This window comes from Macrosteles quadrilineatus, unplaced genomic scaffold, assembly GCF_028750875.1.
Source record: "Macrosteles quadrilineatus isolate MER2022 unplaced genomic scaffold, UCM_ALF_1.0 Scaffold_2__2_contigs__length_208266976, whole genome shotgun sequence".
Classification (NCBI taxonomy): domain Eukaryota; kingdom Metazoa; phylum Arthropoda; class Insecta; order Hemiptera; family Cicadellidae; genus Macrosteles; species Macrosteles quadrilineatus.
Window position 1 is genome coordinate 28,370,859 of NW_026542595.1, and position 24,894 is coordinate 28,395,752.

Here is a 24,894-nt window from a genome sequence, read left to right on the forward strand (position 1 = left end):
TCTTGATGGTTTTCTTGATCCAATAATGCTGCTTCCTCTGCATCCTTTTGTACGACTGATGGAGAACTCATTTTACTCATGATGTAGTGTAGGATGTTACCCATTCAACGAACGAGCAAAGACTGATTGGTGGTGTGCGAAGCTCCTCCTTTTATAGCCGACTGGTGGTTGTGGTGAAACTCATTTACAACACTGTTTTGACTAATCCCGTCAATGGTGTGTACGTTACAATTTTATCATGCAAAATTAAACAATATGCAGATGTTGCATCAGGAACGTTCTCTTCAAACTCCATTTCTATTTTTATATCCACACTTGATGACTTTACAGATTCGTTTTGTTTTGAACAATCTATTACAATTATTGGAGCTTTTGATTCGTACTGCTCGGGAGACAGTATCGGGGTGTTTGTTTTCCCGTAGTATGAACTTTGGAATCTAGCGTACATATCATACAAAACAGTGTACCTCTTCTTAGTGAAAGAAATATTAAAGTTGTCGTAAGGGAAAAATTGTGAATTAAGAAACACTTTACAATTTGTTAGTTTGCAATGATCGAAATGACCGGCATTAGCTAGTATATTATTCCTTTTTTTTGTTTGTAGTGCAAATATTACATATCTTGCTTTTTCCAAATGAGTAGATGTTTTTACAGTCCATGTATGTCTTTGTGTTTTAGGTAAAACTGGATATTCATGAAATTCCCAACTTCTGAATGGTATTACAATATCTCTATCTGATTTCAGTTGTCTCAACAGTGTTATTCTATGTTCGTCATTTAATCGCACATGTGGTACTCTCCAAACGATTTTGTCCAAAGTTAAATTCCAGTCTAAATTTGCATCAGTGGTTCCAGTTGCTGCGCAAATAGTATCCTTATCATTTGATGATCTTAATAACACTAATTCCTGTTTCACATTTATTATTACTCTTCTGTAATCTTCAGCAAAGCCTAGAAATAATTTCAATGGTATGTAGAAATCAAAGTTCCCTGCAGAATCAGGGGTGATTGTGTCGTTATCGGGTGCAACCCATCCTCCAATTCTTAACAAATTCTTCTCGTTTTGTGTCAAAGATGCTAATCCTTTTAATGTGCTTGTTAAACCTACTTTCTTTGTAGAATCCACAGTTACTCCAGATATTTCATATCTAATTTCATCAAATAAAAATGCCATTGGATTATTGATAAAAGGAACGGTGGTTCCAGCTGTTCCATCTTTTTTTGTTACTCTTCCTTCAATATATAAATAACTTTCGCACGGAAGAGTGTAAATATCCTGTTGTTGTATAGGAATTCTAATTTCATCATTATTATTCAATTTTGACGAAGCGTAGGGGTTGTGCGTGTGATACTCCTTTTCCCATAAAGTCTCGTCGAATGTCGGTCCTTGTGCTATATCCAGTATTTCCATTTTCAATGAGTTTTAATCCAATATCCTGTAAAAACTGAATGTTTTCAGTAGTTAATCCTTTTGCAGATGATGAGCTAGTTAGGTGTTTACCCGACAACTCTCTCTTCTTGAATGACAATCCCATGGTTTAGGTGGATGCTTTTATGTGAATCCTGATCGTAATACGTTCTTCTCTGAAGTCTATGAGGTTTCCGTCTTGATCTAGTATGTTCAACACGATGTCTGAAACCACACTGGTGTTTAAGGGAAGGTACACCAAGTTTTGTGGCTTTTCCACAATCTTAAAACCTGGGGCGACTGTCGGATAGAATGTGTGCAATATATGACTATTCTCTCCATCTCTGTATGATCCTTGTATAATGTTACATGTAATGTCTATCGTATTAACTTTCAGTATTGTTACAGTTTTATCACCAGAATAGGTCTTTTTAGGTTCTAGTATTGGAGTTGTTTCAGAAAATCCCAATAATCCTCCAATTGAATGTTTTTGAGTAAAATCAATATAATAGGAAGAAGTTATTTCAGCTTTCATGGTATTGTTATTTCCTCTTATTGTTATATATTCTTTTTCTGATTCCTTTTGAACAAGTTCGTTAAGTTCTTCGTTTTTCATTTGTTTTTGTATAAATTCGTTAATATGGTCTATTTCGTAAGATCCTGTCGGTAAACTAATTTCTTTCATTGGTGTTAATTCTCCCAAATTATTTTTGCTTTTGTAATAGTGTAATTTGTTATTGACTCCTTCAGAAATATTTGGAATAGAATTGTATGTTGTTAAATCCAATAATGCAGCTTCCCATAATCTTCCTTTTTGCAATCGTAGAGCTGGAAATAGAATACTGCGCAGAGTTGATGAAGTGCCGGTCAATGAGACCGTATAGGAAGACATCTTAAAGTTGACTAACGCTTCTAGCTAAAAAATCTAAACATAAGTGTCCGCAAATTGTTGTATTGTCAGGTTGTTCTCTGTTATAGTTGTAAAATACTTGTTTTGCTGTGCGAAAGTAACGTTGAAGCTCTTTAGGTGGTGGCATATTACCGTAACTATCGAAATAATAAATAATTCGATCAAGTTTTTTATAACATATCCAATGAGTGCCAGGACCTTCACTGTTTTCTAAATTAACTATTCCAGTCTCATTTTTCCATATTTTACCGGGCAATGCATCTTTCATAAACACTCCTCTAAAAAATGGTATTTTCATACAAGAAGCGTATATAATTAATTCTTTATTTGTCAACTCTTTGTTTGGAATTAGTATTTGTTTTTTCTTGTTTAATACACACGGTATGGTCTTAAGTATAATCCTCCTCCTTTTTTTATCATTGACCATATTGTTGGTTTCTTGTTTTTTTTATTTTGATTATTCCTTCTTTTCCTTTTAATACTACCTCCTTGCTTTTTAACCGTTCGTTTTCGGCCTTTCCTCCTCTTTCCTCCTCCAAACGTAGTTTTTGTCTTCATTGCTGCTGTTACTGCCAAAGCTGCTGCTTTTTCACCAAAACTTGCGTCACTAGATTTTACTCTTTGCCAAGCCTTTTCAGCAAGCGCTCTATCCGCTATGGATCTATTTTTTGTATCTGCAAACTTTGAATATGCTATATCGTGCTGTTTGCAAGCTTGATCTAGTTTATTTATTCCAGAATCTCCTCTTTCCAGACGTTTTTTCAATTTTGTTCCAGGTCCACAGTATTGATATCCTCCAGGCAAATGCAGTTCTACTGGTAGTAAATCTATTGTTTTGTTAACAATTGCTCCAATTGGTTTAGATAATAGAGAAACTGCTGATGATGTCAATCCTCTTCCTCTCTTCAAGTTCTCTGTATCACGACTGATGTGCTTAACCTTTAACATCTCTATTTATAGGGGAATGTACCCACATCGGCTTCACTCCTCAAGTGTTTGACAATGAATGTTTCATTTACGAATTGATTTCTTATTATGTGCCTTTATCAATCCATATTTTATTTTTTGTATTTTCATCTTCTTTGTTATATTTTGAATATGTTGTATCATTACATGTGTGTACTTCTTTATTTTGTTCATCTTTTATTAACCACTTGCTTTTTTATATTATCTTTCATCTAATCCAAAGTCACCGCTTAGTGAGGTAAAACTGCATTGTAAACATTTTTCTAATGGTGAAATCTTTCTACAGGTTTAGTTCTAAGCATCTTTGTTTTGCTAGACATAAAATATTGCTTCATAATGACCCTATCAATCCATTGATCTCTATTATCTGGATGCACTTTGTTATGTCCTGGATGTGCTGGTATCATATTGTGAAAATCAAACATTACAGTACCCAAAAGTCTAGCAAGATAGTTTACATTGACAGCATTATCCATTTGTTGCGGATCTTCAAGATTTGTAATTCTTTTATTATTACATGTGTATATTTCTTCATTTTGTTCATCTTTTATTATACACTGGCTTTTTATATGATCTTTCATCTGATCCAAAGTTACCGCTTCGTGAGGTAAAACTGCATTATGAACATTTGCTAATGGTAAGTTTTTACAATCAAAAGTGGTAGTCTTTATATTATTATGTTTATATTCATCGGTTATTACAGGAACTTGTTTAAAAACTACCACATCTTCAGGATTTACTCCACCTTTTACATTAGTTATCTTTTTGTTCTCAGCATGCCAATTTCCATTCTTTTGTAACATGATTTGACTTACAGTGGCAGCATCTGTTGGTTTTAATCCTTCTTTAACCTTATGTAATATTTTACCTTTGCAATCAATTTGTTCATTATCGTGAATAATACAATTATCTTTAACATATTTGAGGTTAACTGCATCCGAATCTTCTTTAGGGTATCCTATATCATTTATAACAAAGTTATAAAAAGAGAATCTATCTTCTTTTCTTTCAGGGATTATAGAATGTAAATATCCTTTATTGACTGAATCTTGACTATCGACAGGATTAGCTAAGTTTGTAACTCTTCTGTTTTTAACATCGTAAACTTCATTATTAACTTGTAAAGTATTTGACAGTTTTGAAAGTAAATAATCTTTGGTGACGGAATCGGAGTTTTCTATTGGTTCACCAACATTTGTTATTCTATGAGACTTAGCATTATAAGAGTCGTTTTGAAGTTGTAGGTTCAACAATTTTTCACTTTTTAAAGTTTTCAAATTTATTGCATCATTATCATCTTCTGGATCTTTTACAAACTTCAATCGTTTGCTGCTTATGTTATAATCTCCTTTAGCTGTTAATGGTAAACTATATCTTTTACCATTGGATTTTGGTTTTTCTCCAAAATTGGAATACCTTCCAAACTTGTCCACGCTCATGATTCAACTGAGTTCCCTCGATTCTTGTCCTCCTTTTATATGCGATGATTAAGCAATAATCCTTCGATTTCGTAGTTCATCGATTAAAGCTACCCATTCATTGTCCAATCCGGTATGACCGGCTTCCATGGCTTCATGTAATAATCTCATTCGATCAACCAGCTTATTGACATCATTATAATATATTATGTTGGTATTGTATAGACTTTTTAATAATCCTTTCCCTGAAGATGTAGGTTCGTTGGTTCTTGGTCTTTTGTGTAACACATTTAATTCAGCTGTAGATATAGCTCTTCTTTTTAGTTGAGATTTTTTCACTTGTGTTGGAAAAAGATCAGCTATTACACTTGTGTATTTTATTGATCGATTTCGATAAATGGGCAAATCTTTGGAATACTGCTTTTTATGTGCATTTGTATCATTTAGTATATTTTTAAACACTGATAGGTCTTTTTTGGTATATTTACCAGGTTTGTTTTTAAATATAAGTTCAAACAGTCCTGTTGTACCTTTATATTTTTGGTTACCAATAAGGATGTTATCGTTTTCATCTATATCCAAATTACTGTCTCCAATCATAATACCATTGTCTTCTAGTCTAGCTCCATAAATGTGATATCTTCGATTAGCCTGTGTTGAATGTAACATGTTTAATAAATATTTTCTGCCCAAATTCCCTTTGAATGCTATGTTTGTGCTTAATGTACTTAAATTTGTAGGATTAGTAGATCCTTCTTCTTGACCTGCGGAAAATCCTTCCTTTTCTCTTGAATCTTCAGTTTCTTCTGTTTCTTCTGTTTCTTCTGTTTCTTCACTTTCTTCGCTTTCACCACTTTCTTCAATTGATTGAAATTGTTTGTATTGTTCATAATCTCTTGATTCTTTTTCAAACTTAGAAATCGGTAGAATAGCATCTCCTTCGAAAGGTTTTTCAATATTCTTAACTAATCTGTTTAAAGGATCAGTAACGGGTTTAAACGTTGATTCTATAAACTTTTCTCTTTCACTTATACCTAACTTCAGAGCTCTGTTTTTATGTCTAATAGAATCACTAAGAGATTTTATTTCTTTTAAGAGCTTTTCTTGACTTGCCATGTTTACAGTATGAAGTGTTGATTTGAAATAGTGATATTTAGTGAAGCAGAACGTATTTATCAAACCCTATTCTATATCGTCCGTCTTTTATGGCTTGTTCTTTCATAATGACCAAAAATCCATACTTTTCTGCCCATGCTTTTCCACAAATTTGTTTAAACTTATCAAATGACATATCAGCATTTACATGATCGTTATATACGTGTTTCAGGTTGGTTTCATCTTGTTTGAACAAAATTATAACATTTGCATTATCTCTGATAAGCTGCTTTGGAATTTTACTGTATGTTTGTCCTATATATATGCTGTCGATATTATTATGTCTTCCCATGGCGAAATAGTTCCTAATAGTATCATGATTTTCACATGAAACGTCATCAAATATAAATACTGAATATGGTTTAGCTTGGTTTGGTTGCAAAACTTTATCACTGGCGTTAAATTTATAAAAGTCAACACCTGACACCTTCGATATGATTTTCTCCAACAATTGATACTTTGGCTGATGTAGTGACTTTGAAAATATGTATAAGTTATTAAACCTCAATCCTTTAGGATTTGTAATCAAATTAAATACGACATTAGTTTTTCCACAGTTTGAAGGACCACTTATAATACATCTGACTGTGTTTGGAAGTAAACTACCATGTTTGCCAGTGTTGATTGTGTCGTTATCAACAGTGTAATCATCAATATTACTAATGTTGAATTGATATTTATGATGAACAATCTCCATCTTATTCAAAATCCAATGGTACAATGAGCTGTTCCCGTTAAATTAGGTCTTTTATAGGTATCCAAGAATCTTCTGTTTTGTTAAAACCTAGCCATCGTACTTTAACTTGGTCTTTTTTCCTTTGTAACACTTTTTCAACAAGATATACATCACCTACTGTAGATTTCAATAGTTCATGTCCGTAGAACGCACCTTGTAATAAATTGCCTTTATTATCCTTTAATATGTATGTTTCTGGTATAGTTGGTTGCACTTTGTATATGTTAAATACTTCATTTGTCCAATTAGGTAGATATTTTTTAGTAAATATCGTTTTATACTTACTTATTCGAACTTTATCATTTACATTGAATTTTCTAGGCTTCTTTATTTCAACTTTAGGTTTTGTATTGTGCTTTATTCTTTTTAATACAAGTTTAGCATTTTTCTTGTTTACTTCATTTGGCGTCATCCCAATAGTTCTGTGAAACCTGTTGTTGTAATCACTTATTAACTTTGGTAAAATATCAATCCATAAGTAGGTTCCTCTGTTTGAAAACATTTTATACATCGCTCCTTTTAACGTTCTATTAAATCTTTCAATTATAGCAGCTTTTTTTCAAATTTGGTTGAGTAGTGGTTTATGTTGTATTTTTCCATTAACTCTGAAAAACTTTTATTAAAGTATTCTTTGCCATCATCAGTTTGTAAATGTTTCATTTTGTTTTTATCTCTCTTTATAGCGATTTCCATGGCTTGTGTTACGCTTTTACCAGTTTTATCCTTTAATGGTAATGCATCTGCAACTTTGGTAAAACAGTTAATCACTGTAAGTATATAATGATGTCCTTTATTTATTTTACTATATGGCCGCATTTCAATCAAATCTGCTTGATACAAATCATTTATTCCTTTTACAGTTGTATTTCTTCTTGGAAAGTTTACTCTTGCAGGTTTGTGTAGCTCATTTGCAATGTTTTCTTTAAAAGCCATTATGTTGTTTTCACTGTCAATGTTGGCAAAGTAATGATTTTCATTTTTTCTTGCATCTCCTTATATAGGTCAAGGTCATTCAAACCTTGTGTAAAAAAGGGGGAACACAGCGGACAATGCTGTGTTCCCCCAATTTTACGGAAAGGAGAAAGGATAAGTGGTGTAGGACGATGAAAAGGTAATTAGTCAATAGGGTTAAGGGAATAGTGACCAAATGGAAGTGTGTGGATCCGGTCTGGTAGGATGTGTCGTTTGTCATCGTTGCAGGAGAGCGCCTTTTTAACTTCTGTCACGCTGTACAGTTGATGATTATAACTCCTGATTGTGTTGAAGTGTGCAGTTATAACTTTATCTTCATACAACACTTGCTTGTAGTCTTCAAAAAGTACATTTTTCTTCAAATACAAATTCTTTACACCTTTTGCCTTTTTTATAATGTTGTCATCATGTAGTTTCACAGCATACAATTTTTGATATAAGTGCTACGATTTCTTCAAGTAACACTCCGTTAGCCTCATCTTTAAATTTCCCTAATACTTTCTTGTTTCTGTCTTGATCGTAGTTCGGATGATCTTTAGGATAGTCAGAAAAATCAAATTCATCTTTATATACAAATGTGCGAAGATCTTTATACATATCTTGAGTAATTATCTTGTAAATAAATGCATCTGTATCCATGTAAGTTATAACTATGTTCTCTCTTCCATAATGTGCAACCATCTTGTTGTAGTGAAAATCATACATGTGCGTTTTTGATATATCTAATATTGACATTCCTATATACAAAGGTCGATCCATTTTTATACTAGTTTTCTTCATAGATACGGCAACAAGGTTTTCATTAATGATTACTGATGATCCAAAGTTGGGCTTCTGTACAAGTTTCTCCAATTTCCTAGCATCTGTTACAAGTTTTACATTTTTGTGTTTCCTTTTATTTTCCAGAGTTTTGCCGAATATGGCATTATTCATTAATTTAAAAAAGTCCTTCTGAAAGGCTGACGTTGCTGCTGCTCTTCTTGTAGTGTTGGAATCTATGTAGGGTTTCAGCCAGCAAGATTGAGAAAATTCCAAAACTCTGTGTACTTTGGTTAGACGAAGTCCTAATTCAAGTGCTTGTTGTACAGTCCAAAAGTGCGCTACATATCTTTGCTTGTTATTTAAATTCATCATTAATTTAGGATGTTTTCCAGTTGGTGAAATTTCTGTTTTTGGTAAAAGAGGAAGATCGTAGTGAAGGTCGTGTAGATGTTCTGGGTATTGGAAATCGCAGTCTAATATATATCCTGTGTCACCATGTTTTGGAATTTGAACAATATCTCCAATTGACTCTGGGTCGATCCATTTAAAGTTATCATATGGAAGGGGGTTGGACATTGCCCATCCATACAAATTGTTTGCATCAAAATACCCAAGATAAACTGATGGCTCTTGCTGGTTGTAGTTTGGCAGATCTTTATTGTTGGCTTTTACATGTCTTACAACGCTTTGAGTCAATCCTCCTCTGACACCGGACTCAACCATCAGCACCATATCAATATCTGTTAAAAGTTGAAGTTTGCAATTGGTTTCTTTTAACATCGCCTGCCAAGCTAATCCTGGAGAGGTGTAAGAATGAAGAGGGTCTAATCCGTATGCTCCCAAACAGGTGTTTCTGAATTCCTCCATCACATCACAAAGCAGAGTTACATCGAGTTTAACGTAAAAATCTGAATAATCCCCTAATGTTTCCATATCAAGTTCGTTCCAAACTCTGCATGCATGTTGGTAATCTTCTGGTGATATTTCTGAATTGTTCAGCTTGTTGGTAAAGGCTTCTGGTGGAGGAAGTGATGTCTCGTCAAATCTGTGCAATCCATCGATGTAATCATAGGGGAAGACTCCTTTTCGAAGAACTAAATCCAATTTGTTGTTGTCTACTATTTTACTTGTTTCTATTAAATTTTCTCTTGTCAAATTTTCTGATAGTTTCATAAGGCTAGAAGGCATAAATCTGTAGGAGTCAAGAAATCTGAGTTTCATTTTACCAACCTTTTTTGAAAAACTAATAAACCTTTCCATCGTTACGGCTAATACATCAATTTTACCATTGTCCCTTCCTAATTCAGGTATTATAAAATGTCCATCATAGCCGCTTAAGTTGTGCATTACAATTGGAATATAGTTAGGAATTTTATAGTTTAAGTTGCAAGCGTTACACGCAGCACCTCTGTAGCTTCCAGTCAGATGGTCGTGGTCATGTACTTTATGATTATATTCTGTAAATGTTTTCTTGCACAAATAACATGATGTTGATAAATCGTATTCTTGAACTTCATCGGGTGACATAGGTGTCATAGGGTTTACCTGTGTATAAATTGCCTCTACTTTTTCAGCTATATTATACAGCTCGTCAACAAAGTGTTTAGCTGCATCTTCACCACGATACACTTTTGGTTCAGCTGTCAGTCCATAATCTTGTAAATATTCTTCGGAAAGCGTAGACTTGATGAGTAGACAAAAACTGTTGGGTGAATGTAGTTGGTACTTGTTTCTTCTTGATGTGTCCTCCTCTTGATGTTCTAACGGTAGTAGAGTAGATTCAAAATCAGCATACACGACAATAGGAATTCTATATTGATGAACTACATTATTAAACTGTACAAATGCTCTATCAGCTGGTGGTAGGTTAATCTTAACTTCTTCATTTCCATTGCATAACCTTTTATGTTCTAACAACCATTCAGAACCTCCTTTTCTCAAAGGTTTATTCACATGACAGAAACATCTTTTACAAATTGTCTTACATTTTCTTTTCTTTGAAATTTGTGAATTAACAAGTTTGTTAAAGTTCTTAATATATACATAGTGCGATATTTCACCTTTGGTGATTAATAACAAGTCTGTGTGATTAATTAGTTCTTGTGCACTTATACGTAGTGGATATACATTGTTTGATGAATCTAAACCGAATATATTTACAGAAGCAGTTGGGTTCTTTTTTTCAAACTTGGTGATATCTTTGATTTTTACAGGGTAGCTCATTTCCTGAAAATTATAATTGTGCTGCACTTCTACATATTCTCTTCCTACCCTTTGTGGATTATCATTTTTGACATATTTCGCCAACATTGAATATTTAAAACATTCAGTATCATTATTTTGTACATTTATGCAAGATTGAGTTTTAGCAATTTTCTTGGGTAGAGGAATATAGCTACTACCTCTCATTCCATATCCATGTTTATGCACTCTTACATCCAAGCCTGATATGTTCAATACAGTCCATCCTGATCCTCTGCCTTCATGTTCTTGCAATTTTGTCAAAAGTTCTTCAAAACATTCATCTACAATTGATTCAATATCTGAGGCAAACATAATGGTTCTGTTTTTTGTTAAAAATCCTCTAGGTGATGTTTCATTTTGCATGTTGGTAAACATAGCATCCAGCAATAGTCCAAACTTTATAAAATTTAATCTTTGTAGTTCACTTTGCAACGTTTTAATAACTAGTCCTTTTGCACTAAACATAAATTCTTCCAATTTTAATGTGGCATTGTCAATTTTGAAATGTGTTACCACTTTACCTGGTAGAGCATGAGCGTGTAGTTCCACATTTGTTGAAGATGTAGCAGTTGAAGGTGAAGTTGAAAGTTTAGGTGCGTAATGGATAACACTTGGTCTTGAAGTGGATGATTTCGGGTCTTTTTCTTCTTGGCCTCTTGAAGTCGATGGTCTTGGTTCTTCTTCTCCTGTATTTCTTGAAGTAGATGGTTTGGGTTCTTCTTCTTCTCCTTGTCCTATTTTATACAATTCTTCAATCAATTCTTGATATCCTTCCAATTCCTCTTCATTTGTAGGATGATCGACTATTTCATGAAGTAGAAGATCAATTTCATTCTCAAATGTAGCTTGACAAATGGCGCACCGTAGCATGTTGTAGATGTTCTCTATTCAAGAAGCAGCAACATACTGATGAAAGGTATGAACATCCACCTCTATTTATACCATTCCCTCCCCTCTTTCTCCCCTCCCCTCTTTCTCCCCTCCCCTCTTTCTCACCTCCACTACTATTAAATTGATAACATCACCCCATTCCCCAGCTTTTTTATAATCTAACTTAAATATAGGCTATTCTCCAACTTTTAAACATATTTATGATAAAACAAGGTAGTTTATCTTTTTACTAATTATTCCTGCTTAGTACTTTCTAAAGTAGGTCAAGGTCATTGTAGGATAATAAAAAAATGTGTGAACAATTCATTTAATTCTGAAACACGTTTTTTACACATGTTATACCAGAACTAAACAAATTGGTCAGACATTTTTTTATTCAAAATTTGGAAAAAAGTTATTTACTGTTTAAAACTTGGAAAAGCCCCAATTTACTGTGTTATGGTCTTGGAAATTGAAGATTTCAAAGACAAACCCAACCTACCCACATCCCCTTTTTTATTTGTTAGTACTCTTCGTCAATTTCACTATCCAAGAACTCCATCATGTCCGACAGAATTCGCTCTTCCATTTCACCATTCATTAATTGTATCATGTCCGACAGCATTTTTTCATCATCATCTTCTTTGAATTTTTCAACGTGGTTATCAATTATAGCACTAGCTTCTTTCATTTCTCCCACAATCCTCATTCTTGATTCTTCAACTTCCTTTTCTAAAAATCTTATTCTCTCAATTGCTAAATTTATAATTTGAAGTTTAGATGTTCTTTTTTCAGCTTTGAGTACGGTTCTCAATACCTCTAATGTTTCGTTAAGCTTCAGCACCCTCATTCTTTCTCTTTCATTATGTCTAATCTTTTTTTTATCCATCTTCACTAAACTTGCGTTTGTGAGTTCCAAAAATAAGAATGTTTAATGCAGGATATCAAACCTCTTTTATACCTACATATAGTGGTAGGGGTAGACCACTCCCCACTTTACTTTTTAGTAGTGGGGGAAATGGGTAACATTTTCCCTTATTGTTGAACCATGGAATTTTTTTAAATCCCTTAAGTAGGTCAAGGTCATTGTACAATAATAAAAAAATGTGTGAACAATTTATTTAACCCAGCAACATGTTTTCTTAAACATGATATACCAGAATTAAACAAATTGCTCAGACATTTTTTTCAAAATTTTGAAAAAGCCGATTTACTGTGTCTTTTATGATTTTATGATTATCAGGTTATAAAAGAAATTAAAAAATATTTCAAAGATTCCAATTTAGAAATAGAAAATTTACTGTATTTGTTTTGGAAATTGATGATTTGCAAAACAAACTCCCAACCCACCCATTCATTTTAATTTTTGTACACTATCAGAGTCAGAGTCAGAGTCAGAGTCAGAGTCAGAGTCAGAGTCAAACAAACGCCTTCTACTTCTAAACATTGCACTAAACATTATATGACTTGTTGTAGGTGTTTCCCTTAGCTCAACAAGTTTCTCCGAGCATACCATCTCTTCAGTAGATGATGAATCTTCAACAAGTAGGCCACTTCTATCTTCTTCATCTAACTCTTCATCTGACAATACTTCCAAATTTTCTTCACCATCCGATTCCAACTCTTCTTCGGATAAAGCTTCTTCCTCCAAGTCTATGTCTTCTTCCTCTGAACCAGCTTCAAAAACAATGTTTTCCAATAAGGTTTTTAAAAAAGAAGTTGTTGGGAAAATATTGTCCACAGGAGACATAATGTACAAGAGTGGTAAATCTGATGTAACTGATTGTACCTCAGCAAACATGTTAAATAGACAAACCCCCCACCATTCACCTTTACCCCCACTCTTAACCTTTACCCCATTTTGTTTTTAGTTATTGCGGTCTGGTTTTATGTAGAATGTGGCAGTCACAATATAGCCTTTGTCTAACATTTCCACTAGCCTTCGAATTATTTTACTAAATCGTACATCAGTTAATTCTAATTTTAACCCGTTTGCTTCTGAGTTCCAGATGTTTCTCTCTTCCTTCCACAAAGTAAAATGACATGTCACACCATGATTTAAATATTTTTCTAAACTTCCCCTGAATGCAAATGCTTCTTGAAGGTTTTTTAAGTTTCTTTTAATTATTATTGTAGCTGGGGAATTCATAGTTAAACTTGCCTTTGCTAGCTCTAATCTAAGAATGAATCATGTGTAATATCAAGCGTCTTTTATACCTTTATGTACTGGTGGGGGTATGGGGGTGGGGTTAAACCAACCACCTTACTTTTAGTAGTGGTAGAAATTGATATTATCATTATTTTAAAATTTTGCAGAAATTTCTAAGTTTAAGAAGTGGGTCAAGGTCATTGCAAGATAATAAAAAAAATGTGTGAACAATTCATTTAATTCTGCAGCATGTTTTTACACATGATGTATCAGAATTAAACAAATTGCTCACACATTTTTTTTAAGAATTTGGAAAAATTGAATTTACTGTGTTATCTTTGGTAATGTAAAATGTTAAAAGGAAAAAAATTACCGTGTCTTTTTGATCTTGGAAATTGAAGATTTCCAAGACAATCTTCCTTTAGCATCCCGGATAAGGTAGTCAGTTCTTTTCGGATGTTCAGGGTTTACAACATCTCTTGGTAATCTAATTGAAAAATGCTCTCCTGTATCGTTACGTTTTATAATGATGTTATTAAACCATACACATCTGACAAAGAAATATTTCGTACACCTTTTCATCCTTCTTACCCGGATTGCTTTGGGAAGTTCTTTAATTTTATTGGAAGACTCTGTGGTTTTATTGTGTTTTGAATGAATGGAGCACATATCACTATTCAAAACACAAACCTTTTCACAGTGTTCCCCCTTACTAGCACCCTTTTTAAAAACATATCGACACTTAGAGAGGGTGTGTGCAAATTTTCTTCTCCTGTCAGCAATTAATTGTTTACACTTATCTGAAGGAGAAGTGTGAAGGTGGTCAAAGGATTTGGAAGTGGCTGGTAGGGAGTCTTTTAGAGGAGATATGATGGGTGTTGGAATAGTGAATTGTAAAGGTGGAGTTGTCGAGGGAGAAATACATGGTGTAGAAGTTGGAGGTGGAGATGCAGTTCTAGTAGCAGTAGGTGTTGATAGAATATCAGCAACAGTGCAGTCAGAGGACGAGGAAGAGCTTGTGGATGAATCAGATGAGGTTGACTCCGAAGAAGATGAACAAGACGAACTTGATTGTGAAGATGAAGATGAAGACAATATTTCAATCAGTGGAGGAGATTGCTCACCAATGGCTCGGAAGGTGTATTGTTCTTCTGCTCCAGGACTTGCACCTTCTGACTGCAGTATTTCTCGAAGAACCGATTTTGGATCTGACGCATGTGATGAAATTAAAATAGATCGAGGAAGAGACTTTGAAGATGAAGAAACTACTTTCGAGGGTCTAGTGGGAATTCTAAGGTAAGCCATGATAGCAAATGAAACAGTGAATAGTAACTGGAGCTGACTCAGCTAGCTAGGACTACTTCAGACCATTGAATGATGATTGCCTGCGAAGCAAACCTCCTTTTATAGCAAAACTCAAGTGGAGGGGGGAAGCTTGTGGGTGGAGGGGGGGGGGGAAGCTTGTGGTTGGAGGGGAAATGTTGTGTCCGTTGGTGTTAACTTAAAAGAACTGTTCTCGGTTCCCAATAATGTACTATAAGGAAGCTTTCTAAGTCCTGTAAGTAGGTCAAGGTCATTTAAAAATATTGCCAAAAGGAGAGATGGAGCAAAAATTGGCTCCATATCTCCTTTTGTTGTAATAGGGGAACTTAGTGTTTGTTATGTATTTTAAGGGAAGCTTTCTAAGTCCTGTAAGTAGGTCAAGGTCATTTCAAAATAATGCCAAAAGGAGAGATGGAGCAAAAATAAGCTCCATCTCTCCTTTTGTTGTAGTGGGGGAACTTAGTGTTTGTTTTATTTTCGTGTTTGTGTGTAAGTCTGAATTGGCTAAAGACCAATGTATCAGTCTTTTTGATCAGAGGCAGCACAGCCAAAGGACTGTCCTCATGGTATTGATCAAAGACTCATTAGCAATAGCCGGAGCAGCGCAGTCAACGAACTGTCCCCATAAAAAGGTGTGAATGTCATCTATCTCATTTTGTTGTAGTGGGGGAACTTAGTGTTTGTTTTATTTTCATGTTTGTGTGTAAGTCTGAATTGGCTAAAGACCAATGTATCAGTCTTTTTGATCAGAGGCAGCGCAGCCAAAGGACTGTCCTCATGGTATTGATCAAAGACTCATTAGCAATAGCCGGAGCAGCGCAGTCAACGAACTGTCCCCATAAAAATGTGTGTATGTCAAAGAGAACTCTATGTCATGAATTTACTATTGGTTTCATGTTTTTGTTTTGTGTGAACGTTTTCAACTTACTAATGTCACTTAGAACTTTGTAACATACAATGATCAACTCAAATTGAAAATAAAATTACTAATAGGGACTTTATTATTTTGATACCTGAAATAGAACAACACATAATTAAGAAATACAACACCCTTACCAAAGATACAAATACGCAAAACATCCTCTAACTACAAGCCAACAAATACTACAATCAACATGCTTCTAATATAACTACTAAGTGACAAGAACCTTAGGTTAGAGTGGTACCAACTCTAAACTAAGGGTCTCGTCTTTAGCCAGTTTGCCCATCCGGTCAGCTTCACCGGTTGTGCAAGACTGACAATCATCCGTCTGCTCGCAGCCCTTTTATACGCTCGGGTTGAGTGGTGGGGGTAGAACAACGCTGCACCTGCTTATTAAAATTAACTAGCGATAGTAGGTCCCTAGCTAGAATATATGCCCGGTCGGATTCAAACATATACAAGGCAGATCCATTACTACCGTTTTTATATTTTTTCCAAGATATTTTCAAAGTCCTGTAAGTAGGTCAAGGTCATTTAAAATAATACCAAAAGAAGAGATGGAGCAAACATGCTCTATCTCTCCTTCTGTTGTAGTGAGGAAAGAGTCTGTGTTTAGGTATAACAACAAAAGCTTAAAATTTAATTTAACCAAATGCAGAATAGTATGCAGGCCGTTGGACCTCTCAACTAATTACAAAATGGTCAACTTAAATTTTAAAATATAGAATATTTACTGTCACAAGAAAGTTTTCATTGTTAGCTGACATAAGTTAACTACCAATGACAACGAAAAGTTTAAAATTTAATTTAACCAAATGCAGAATAGTATGCAGGCCGTTGGACCTCTCAACTAATTACAAAGTGGTCAACTTAAATTTTAAATATAGAATATTTACTGTCACAAGAAAGTTTTCATTGTTAGCTGACATAAGTAAACTACCAATGACAACGAAAAGTTTAAAATTTAATTTAACCAAATGCAGAATAGTATGCAGGCCGTTGGACCTCTCAACTAATTACAAAGTGGTCAACTTAAATTTAAAAATATAGAATATTTACTGTCACAAGAAAGTTTTCATTGTTAGCTGACATAAGTAAACTACCAATGACAACGAAAAGTTTAAAATTTAATTTAACCAAATGCAGAATAGTATGCAGGCCGTTGGACCTCTCAACTAATTACAAAATGGTCAACATAAATTTTAAAATATAGAATATTTACAGTCACAAGAAAGTGTTCATTGTTAGCTGACATAAGTAAACTACCAATGACAACGAAAAGTTTAACATTTAATTTAACCAAATGCAGAATAGTATGCAGGCCGTTGGACCTCTCAACTAATTACAAAGTGGTCAACTTAAATTTAAAAATATAGAATATTTACTGTCACAAGAAAGTTTTCATTGTTAGCTGACATAAGTAAACTACCAATGACAACGAAAAGTTTAAAATTTAATTTAACCAAATGCAGAATAGTATGCAGGCCGTTGGACCTCTCAACTAATTACAAAATGGTCAACATAAATTTTAAAATATAGAATATTTACAGTCACAAGAAAGTGTTCATTGTTAGCTGACATAAGTAAACTACCAATGACAACGAAAAGTTTAACATTTAATTTAACCAAATGCAGAATAGTATGCAGGCCGTTGGACCTCTCAACTAATTACAAAATGGTCAACTTAAATTTTAAAATATAGAATATTTACAGTCACAAGAAAGTGTCCATTGTTAGCTGACATAAGTAAACTACCAATGACAACAAAGGTTTAAAATTTAATTTAACCAAATGCAGAATAGTATGCAGGCCGTTGGACCTCTCAACTAATTACAAAATGGTCAACTTAAATTTTAAAATATAGAATATTTACAGTCACAAGAAAGTGTCCATTGTTAGCTGACATAAGTAAACTACCAATGACAACAAAGGTTTAAAATTTAATTTAACCAAATGCAGAATAGTATGCAGGCCGTTGGACCTCTCAACTAATTACAAAATGGTCAACTTAAATTTTAAAATATAGAATATTTACAGTCACAAGAAAGTGTCCATTGTTAGCTGACATAAGTAAACTACCAATGACAACAAAGGTTTAAAATTTAATTTAACCAAATGCAGAATAGTATGCAGGCCGTTGGACCTCTCAACTAATTACAAAATGGTCAACTTAAATTTAAAAATATAGAATATTTACTGTCACAAGAAAGTTTTCATTGTTAGCTGACATAAGTAAACTACCAATGACAACGAAAAGTTTAAAATTTAATTTAACCAAATGCAGAATAGTATGCAGGCCGTTGGACCTCTCAACTAATTACAAAATGGTCAACATAAATTTTAAAATATAGAATATTTACAGTCACAAGAAAGTGTTCATTGTTAGCTGACATAAGTAAACTACCAATGACAACGAAAAGTTTAACATTTAATTTAACCAAATGCAGAATAGTATGCAGGCCGTTGGACCTCTCAACTAATTACAAAATGGTCAACTTAAATTTTAAAATATAGAATATTTACAGTCACAAGAAAGTGTCCATTGTTAGCTGACATAAGTAAACTACCAATGACAACAAAGGTTTAAAATTTAATTTAACCAAATGCAGAATAGTATGCAGGCCGTTGGACCTCTCAACTAATTACAAAATGGTCAACTTAAATTTTAAAATATAGAATATTTACAGTCACAAGAAAGTGTTCATTGTTAGCTGACATAAGTAAACTACCAATGACAACGAAAAGTTTAAAATTTAATTTAACCAAATGCAGAATAGTATGCAGGCCGTTGGACCTCTCAACTAATTACAATATGGTCAACTTAAATTTTAAAATATAGAATATTTACAGTCACAAGAAAGTGTTCATTGTTAGCTGACATAAGTAAACTACCAATGACAACAAAAGTTTAAAATTTAATTTAACCAAATGCAGAATAGTATGCAGGCCGTTGGACCTCTCAACTAATTACAAAATGGTCAACTTAAATTTTAAATATAGAATATTTACAGTCACAAAAGATTGTTCATTTTAATGGGGGACTTCTTTATCCTTTGTTAGCTGAAATATCACATGATTAGAAAAATACAACACTCTGCACAATTCAAGTACTAAAGACACGATGCACTCCATAAAGTAAAACCATCTAAGATACAAGCTAAAAAAACAACATGCAGCACATGCTATTGACTAAAACATTAAGTTAGATTGGCCAAATCTAACGAAAGGTTTTAATCAAAAGTCAGTCAGTCTACACTCAACCAGTCAGCTGTGCCAGTTGGGTGAGACTGACTACAGTCCGTTCGCTGCCGCTACTTTTATCCGCGAGCCAGTTGGGAGGGGGTCGGTTGGGAGGTTTACCCTGCTTCGCGGGTAAATTTCCCTACTGTAGGGTAATTCTACCTACTAAGTAAGGAAGTCTCCAAACCTCCAACATCACATCATTCAGTGTCGAACCTTCAACGAAGACTGTTCACATATGCTAGCTCTGTTCTGATGTTAACTATGGATAAGCCAAGTACAATCACACAAGATAAACTAAAGAGAATAAAAGAAGATTTAAAGAAATCTACTACTACTAAAACTAGCAATTTTCGCAAGTCAATGTCACTACATCTAAAGTTTCAGAAGCAAATTAAATTACCACTACATTGGAATGCATCAGGATCAAATTATTCTAATCAACTATCACCCGAAGCCATATGTCAAGAAATGAAGCTTCCTCAACTAGTAAGTCCAATAGAAACAGAAAAAGTAACATTTAAATATATGTTACAAAACAAACATTATCAATTAGTAGAACAAAGACAAAACGAAAATGGTAAAACGTTTATTTTCTTTTATGACAACAAGTTTTTAGAGGTTTGCTTTCCGACACGATTAAATGTGCCAAAGCCTCCTGACGTTGAAGATGGCAAACTAATTTATTTGATTCGCACAAGTCAGGACACATGGAATTGGGTATAATTCACTTAAAAAAAAAACAGTCTTTCTAAAGACTCCATTATATAAACATATTTTGACCACAAAGTCTGATCTGTCAAACTGTTTAACAAAATATAAACGATATTTAATTTTACTTTATTTTTTACGTCACGGTCTCCAGTACCCGTAATACACCACTACTTAAGGTTTTTTTTAAGACCAACAAATATTTACTAACATGGGGAAAATATATCTACTTTTTGGAACGTATTTTTGTATAAACATCTTTTAACCACAAACAGCTAACCTGCGACTATCTAACATAAGATATAAATTAAAATTGGTTTTTACAATACCTTGTGTTGTTGAGTCAATCGAGGTGTAGTATTACGATGGCATCAACGATGCAAACGATAGACCCAGGACCGTACAACACTCCGCCGCTATGTCCGAAAGCAAACTGTAGAACTGTGGATACAAATCCACATGGAGGTTGAGTAGGGGCATTTGACCTTGTTCCACTGCCCGCTCACTTTTCCTTCGCGGCCTCAGCCTAATTCACGGCGGCCGGTGACACAACCTTGCACCACGCCGCCGCGGGCACTAGTACAATACTGTAGGCTACTGTTAAATGTTACCGTCGACAATATGATTTTAACTCAATTTATTGTCTACATGTAAGCTGTGTTTTGGTTTAAACCCTTGGTGTAGCTGTTGGTTGATATGCCCAATACATTTAAGACAATTGCAAACGAACAAGTATTAGCTATTTAAACACACTACTGTACAGACAGCTGTTTCATCCCCTATCCATTACCACCAGCTCCTACCACCTGTATCCTGTTACCATTACACATCACCTATGACGTCACAAAGTGACGTAGCACCGGAAGCAACAATTTCCGCCTGATGGGCTTTAAACTCAATTAATTCACCCCATCAGCCCTGACAGGTGGGTGTGATAGGAGTGACCTTTGGCTACTACCAGTCTGTAACACACTAAACATCCACTCCAGGCTTGAGGGCCGTCGAGAACCTGGTGTTCAGTACTGTATACTCTTGTTGAACATGTCGTGAGAAATACTCGGGAAAATAAGACAGCAAGTTGTACAGTAGTATTGGTTTGGAAGAGTAGGTAATAATATAAAATCAACTTCATCATTGAATCCGATTAGCTTCTAAGCAAAATGAGACTAATTATTTATTTATTTATCGATGGGAAATCCATTTTTACAATAATTAAGATGAGACAACCTTACAAAGGAGATTTAACTTCATATAACTATATAGTCTAATAATTTATTAGATTGTATACGAGATAAACAAATGCAATTTGAAATGTTTAAAAATAAAAAGTCTTAAATATAGCCTTAATCGTTCCGAATCTTTCTCTGATAATAGTCAAAACCCGATAAATTATTTTTTAATTAATAGTATTCGAGTATTCGAATAAGAGATAGGTATACAATACAGTACACGATATGCTTAACCTCTGATGAACAAAACGTATAACGTGTGGCCTCGGCCTTTGCAGCTCTGTATGAATCCTCAGTGATAAAACATGCCACTGTCTAGTCAAGTCCGTCTACAACTTCCTTCTCGAAATAAGTGGGATAAAATCAAAAAGCCTTGTGAATAAATTAGAAGAGAAACTACTCGAGGTGGCTATTTCGGGAAAACGAATAGTCTTTATAAACTAAGATAATACAATTATACAAATCTCTTTGAACGAGAAAGAGGAAAGTTAGGATTAAGTTAAATAATGCATTATCCAAGTTTTGCCGTTTGTAGTGCACACAACTCTTTAATTCCAGTAAAAGTTCTGGTTTGCCTTATTCGTTACTTAAAAGTTATAAAAAATGTCGGACTGCAGGGATGGAAGTAAGCAACCGTTTAGTGTTTGAGATATTACGTCGGTAATGCGACTTACCACGGATTACTTCCACAGCTCCAGTAGTTAAGAACACACGGACAATGAAATATATTCCAGCAGCTTGTCAAAAAATGTTTGTTTAACTTAACTTGATTTTAAACTGATTTTAACGTGTGAACTCAACATGGCTGGGATCTCTTGGATAGAAAATGCAAGGTATGATTTGTTATCCACGTTTTGGTTGATATTTTTAGTCCGTGTTGCCGTGTTCTATATCATAAAAAATACAAAACCCACATCTGTAAATGAAATTAGACAATTTTTAGATCTGCAAAATCGAAAGAGTTGCATTTCTCGGACACAATTTAATGCTACTTTAATTTGTAATCGTGACAAATACGCCAAATTTTCAGTGATTTTAAAACTACTGTATCATCAAGAAGATATAACAACGTCAATTCTTTAATCATAAGAAGGTGAACATAGGCTAGACCAGTTGGTATTTTATCAGACGTTTTATTTAAATAATTTGTGTGGACGATGTAACGCATAGTATGACTCTTGATCTGTAATCATTGCTTCATTGTTGGTATAAATCTAAGATCACCAATTATCCTGCCGTTTACCATTTTACTCTAACTTTCACTTAATGTAATCTTATCTTTTTTCACCGTATCCTTCTTTTTACTGTGGATATTAACAAAAATCATAAATACCATGTACTATTTTTGGTAAAGTTCTAATCGGAAAGTTCTATGGATTAAGTACATCACATAGGCTACCTTGTATTTTTATTTCATTGTTGATCATCTGTGACATCACTAAACATTGCCAAGTGACAAATCTCAGATTGTACAGCTCTTGACAGAACCTTGATGAATAAAATAGCCTTGGGTGTGTTCATAGCTAATGGTCGGAGAGAGGGACGGGTTCGTTCCTAACACAACCACAAAAACGCAAGTGCCGCCAATTTGTCTTGAAAGAGTTTGTAATACCTTCTTTTACAATTCCAATGGCGTAGACAATTACAAAACTAAATGAATCAACACTTACCTGTTCCACGACGAAGACTCGGTACTGCAGTTGTTGGCGCTCCAGCAGGGGATGCAGATGATGAAGGAGAGTCATCAGCTGTTCCCAGCGGTCACGGTAGGGGATGATGACGGCGACGGAGTGGCGAGGGGTGCAGTCAGGGGGCCTCCACGAGCCGCCAGGCCCCAGGGGCCCTACACGGGCCTCCACGCGGGCCTCGTCCAGGAGGATGGGGGTAGACGTCACGTTAACAGCACCTTCTGTCAACGATTGTATACTGATAACATGTCCAATTCGATTGTTAAATAACGGACAGATGATTCCTACAAACACAATGCTAATTGACGGTTCTTTGTAACTAATTAATTTTTCAATTTCATGATCGAATGGCCTCTAGATCCGTATGATGAACAAAACAGATTATTTTACCTGTGTTACTGTTGGAACGATTCGTCATTCAGTCCGTGACAGCTGATGGTACCGACAATAACAAAGTTAAATTAAACCTTTATGTTTTAACAATTTTCTTTTATATTATAAGGTCAAAATTTGTTAACCATATTTCTGTAATAGCACCTAGTAAACGCGTACATTTTGTAAACCTATAACAAAAAAATAAAAAATCCCTATTAGTAAGTCGAACTTGCTCATGAGCCTATACTGCCCGGGAAAAATATTATATTGGAATGAAATGTAGGTTTCAGGGAATAAGTTTAAAATTACACATTGAAACAACGCCCGCTTCATAGAGTTTAATACTTCAGTTTTAATTAAAACGATTTCTCTTAAGAAGGGTTATATTGTTTTGTTATGTCAAATCACAAACTTAAGAGATTGCAGTCGGTATGAGAGTTTACAAGCAAGTGACTAACACGTGACGTGTAGGCTTATATCGTGTGTTAAAGCCCGTGTGTAAGTTTCAGCTAATAAAAGGGATCTCAAAGGTTCTCTTGAGCTGTAATTGCAGCTGGGCGCCGTTATTGCTCAGTTAATGAGTTCATTTCGCTCACTTGCTCGCATTCATTCGTCTCACTTTTCTCTTTCAGATTAAGAGTCTGTTGACAAATATAATATGACACTAAAAGAAAGTAATGGACTTGGATATTGCCTCAGTAATTATTCTTTATACAGTAAAATTGTATTTTGGTAAGGTGATTGTGGAGGAGAATGTGTTAAGAGATTCTCCTAAGATTGTTAACCAAGATTTTTTTGTCTAATACTAATATGGTAATATGGTATGGGGTTTAACATTTTTACTACATTGAAAATACATAGCATAATTTATACAGTTATTGAATACAGTATTGGATTGCATAGCAAACTATTCTATCGATTTCAATTTCCAGAAAAGTGAACAGGTTTCAGACTTGGGGTGAATTTCAAGGCAAGATAACATGGAAACGGTAACTGACGAAATAATAGGAGTAATCTTAAGGAGTTCAATCATAAAATGATATCTTATCCCATTCATCATTATACTTTATTAATTCAGTCATCGAAAATAGCTTATGATGAAAACTCAGTAAAATTGCAATAAATTAAGTTGACAAACTACTAACACAAACTACTACAAATGCTGTTTGTCACTATATAATATAGAGAATATATTTATTTGACGAAAAACCATTTATATCTGTACACTGATAGCGGAAACATATTTTTAAGTTGTAAAAAGCATACATACATATCGATAAGAAGAAGAGAACACACAACTAAAGGTTAAATGATGCTGGTAGATTTCGTTCATAAAGCCCCCTCCTGCCTTAAGCTCAAATGCATGTAATGCTGCGAGATACTTACGAAGAAAGGGGGGTACTGCAGAGCAGTCAGCTAGGGGCCGTGGACAAGAGTAGGTGTGATGAGTTGGCGGTATACTCTCCTGGGAAAGAATACGTGCGACATGGGCGGCTCGGGCGGCGTTCTGGGCGACCTGGGCTGCCAACTCCACTGACGGAGCGTTCCTCCGCAGTAGTGGCTCTATCTTGAACACTGGACCGCTGGCCTATGGTATAAATAGATAGTCACTAAACTATGTGCCTATCCGTCACCAGATAGTGAACAGACCATTCCAGAAGATGATTATTTTTTTGATGAGTCCCAGTGAACGTTAAACAGTTTACCAATAAAGCAACTGAATTACATATTTTATAAATCCTATGCAAATCAGCAGAATTTATTTTAATTCCAGGTGACCATAAGAGTCAAGTCTTGAGAAGAACTAACGTAAACC

The 24,894-nt window shown here is 34.5% G+C and overlaps 1 protein-coding gene across 1 annotated transcript in view; it reads right to left on the bottom strand.

The window, feature by feature from the left end:
- LOC128987023 (beta-1,4-N-acetylgalactosaminyltransferase bre-4-like) overlaps nucleotides 1-24,894 on the bottom strand; it is a 53,099-nt gene that overhangs the window by 14,137 nt on the left and 14,068 nt on the right. Inside the window, exons 5-6 of the mRNA XM_054407678.1 lie at nucleotides 24,465-24,666; nucleotides 22,686-22,924 (exon numbers count right to left, since the gene is read on the bottom strand). Coding sequence (XP_054263653.1) covers nucleotides 22,686-22,924; nucleotides 24,465-24,666 — 441 coding nt within the window. The remainder of the gene's footprint in view (nucleotides 1-22,685; nucleotides 22,925-24,464; nucleotides 24,667-24,894) is intronic.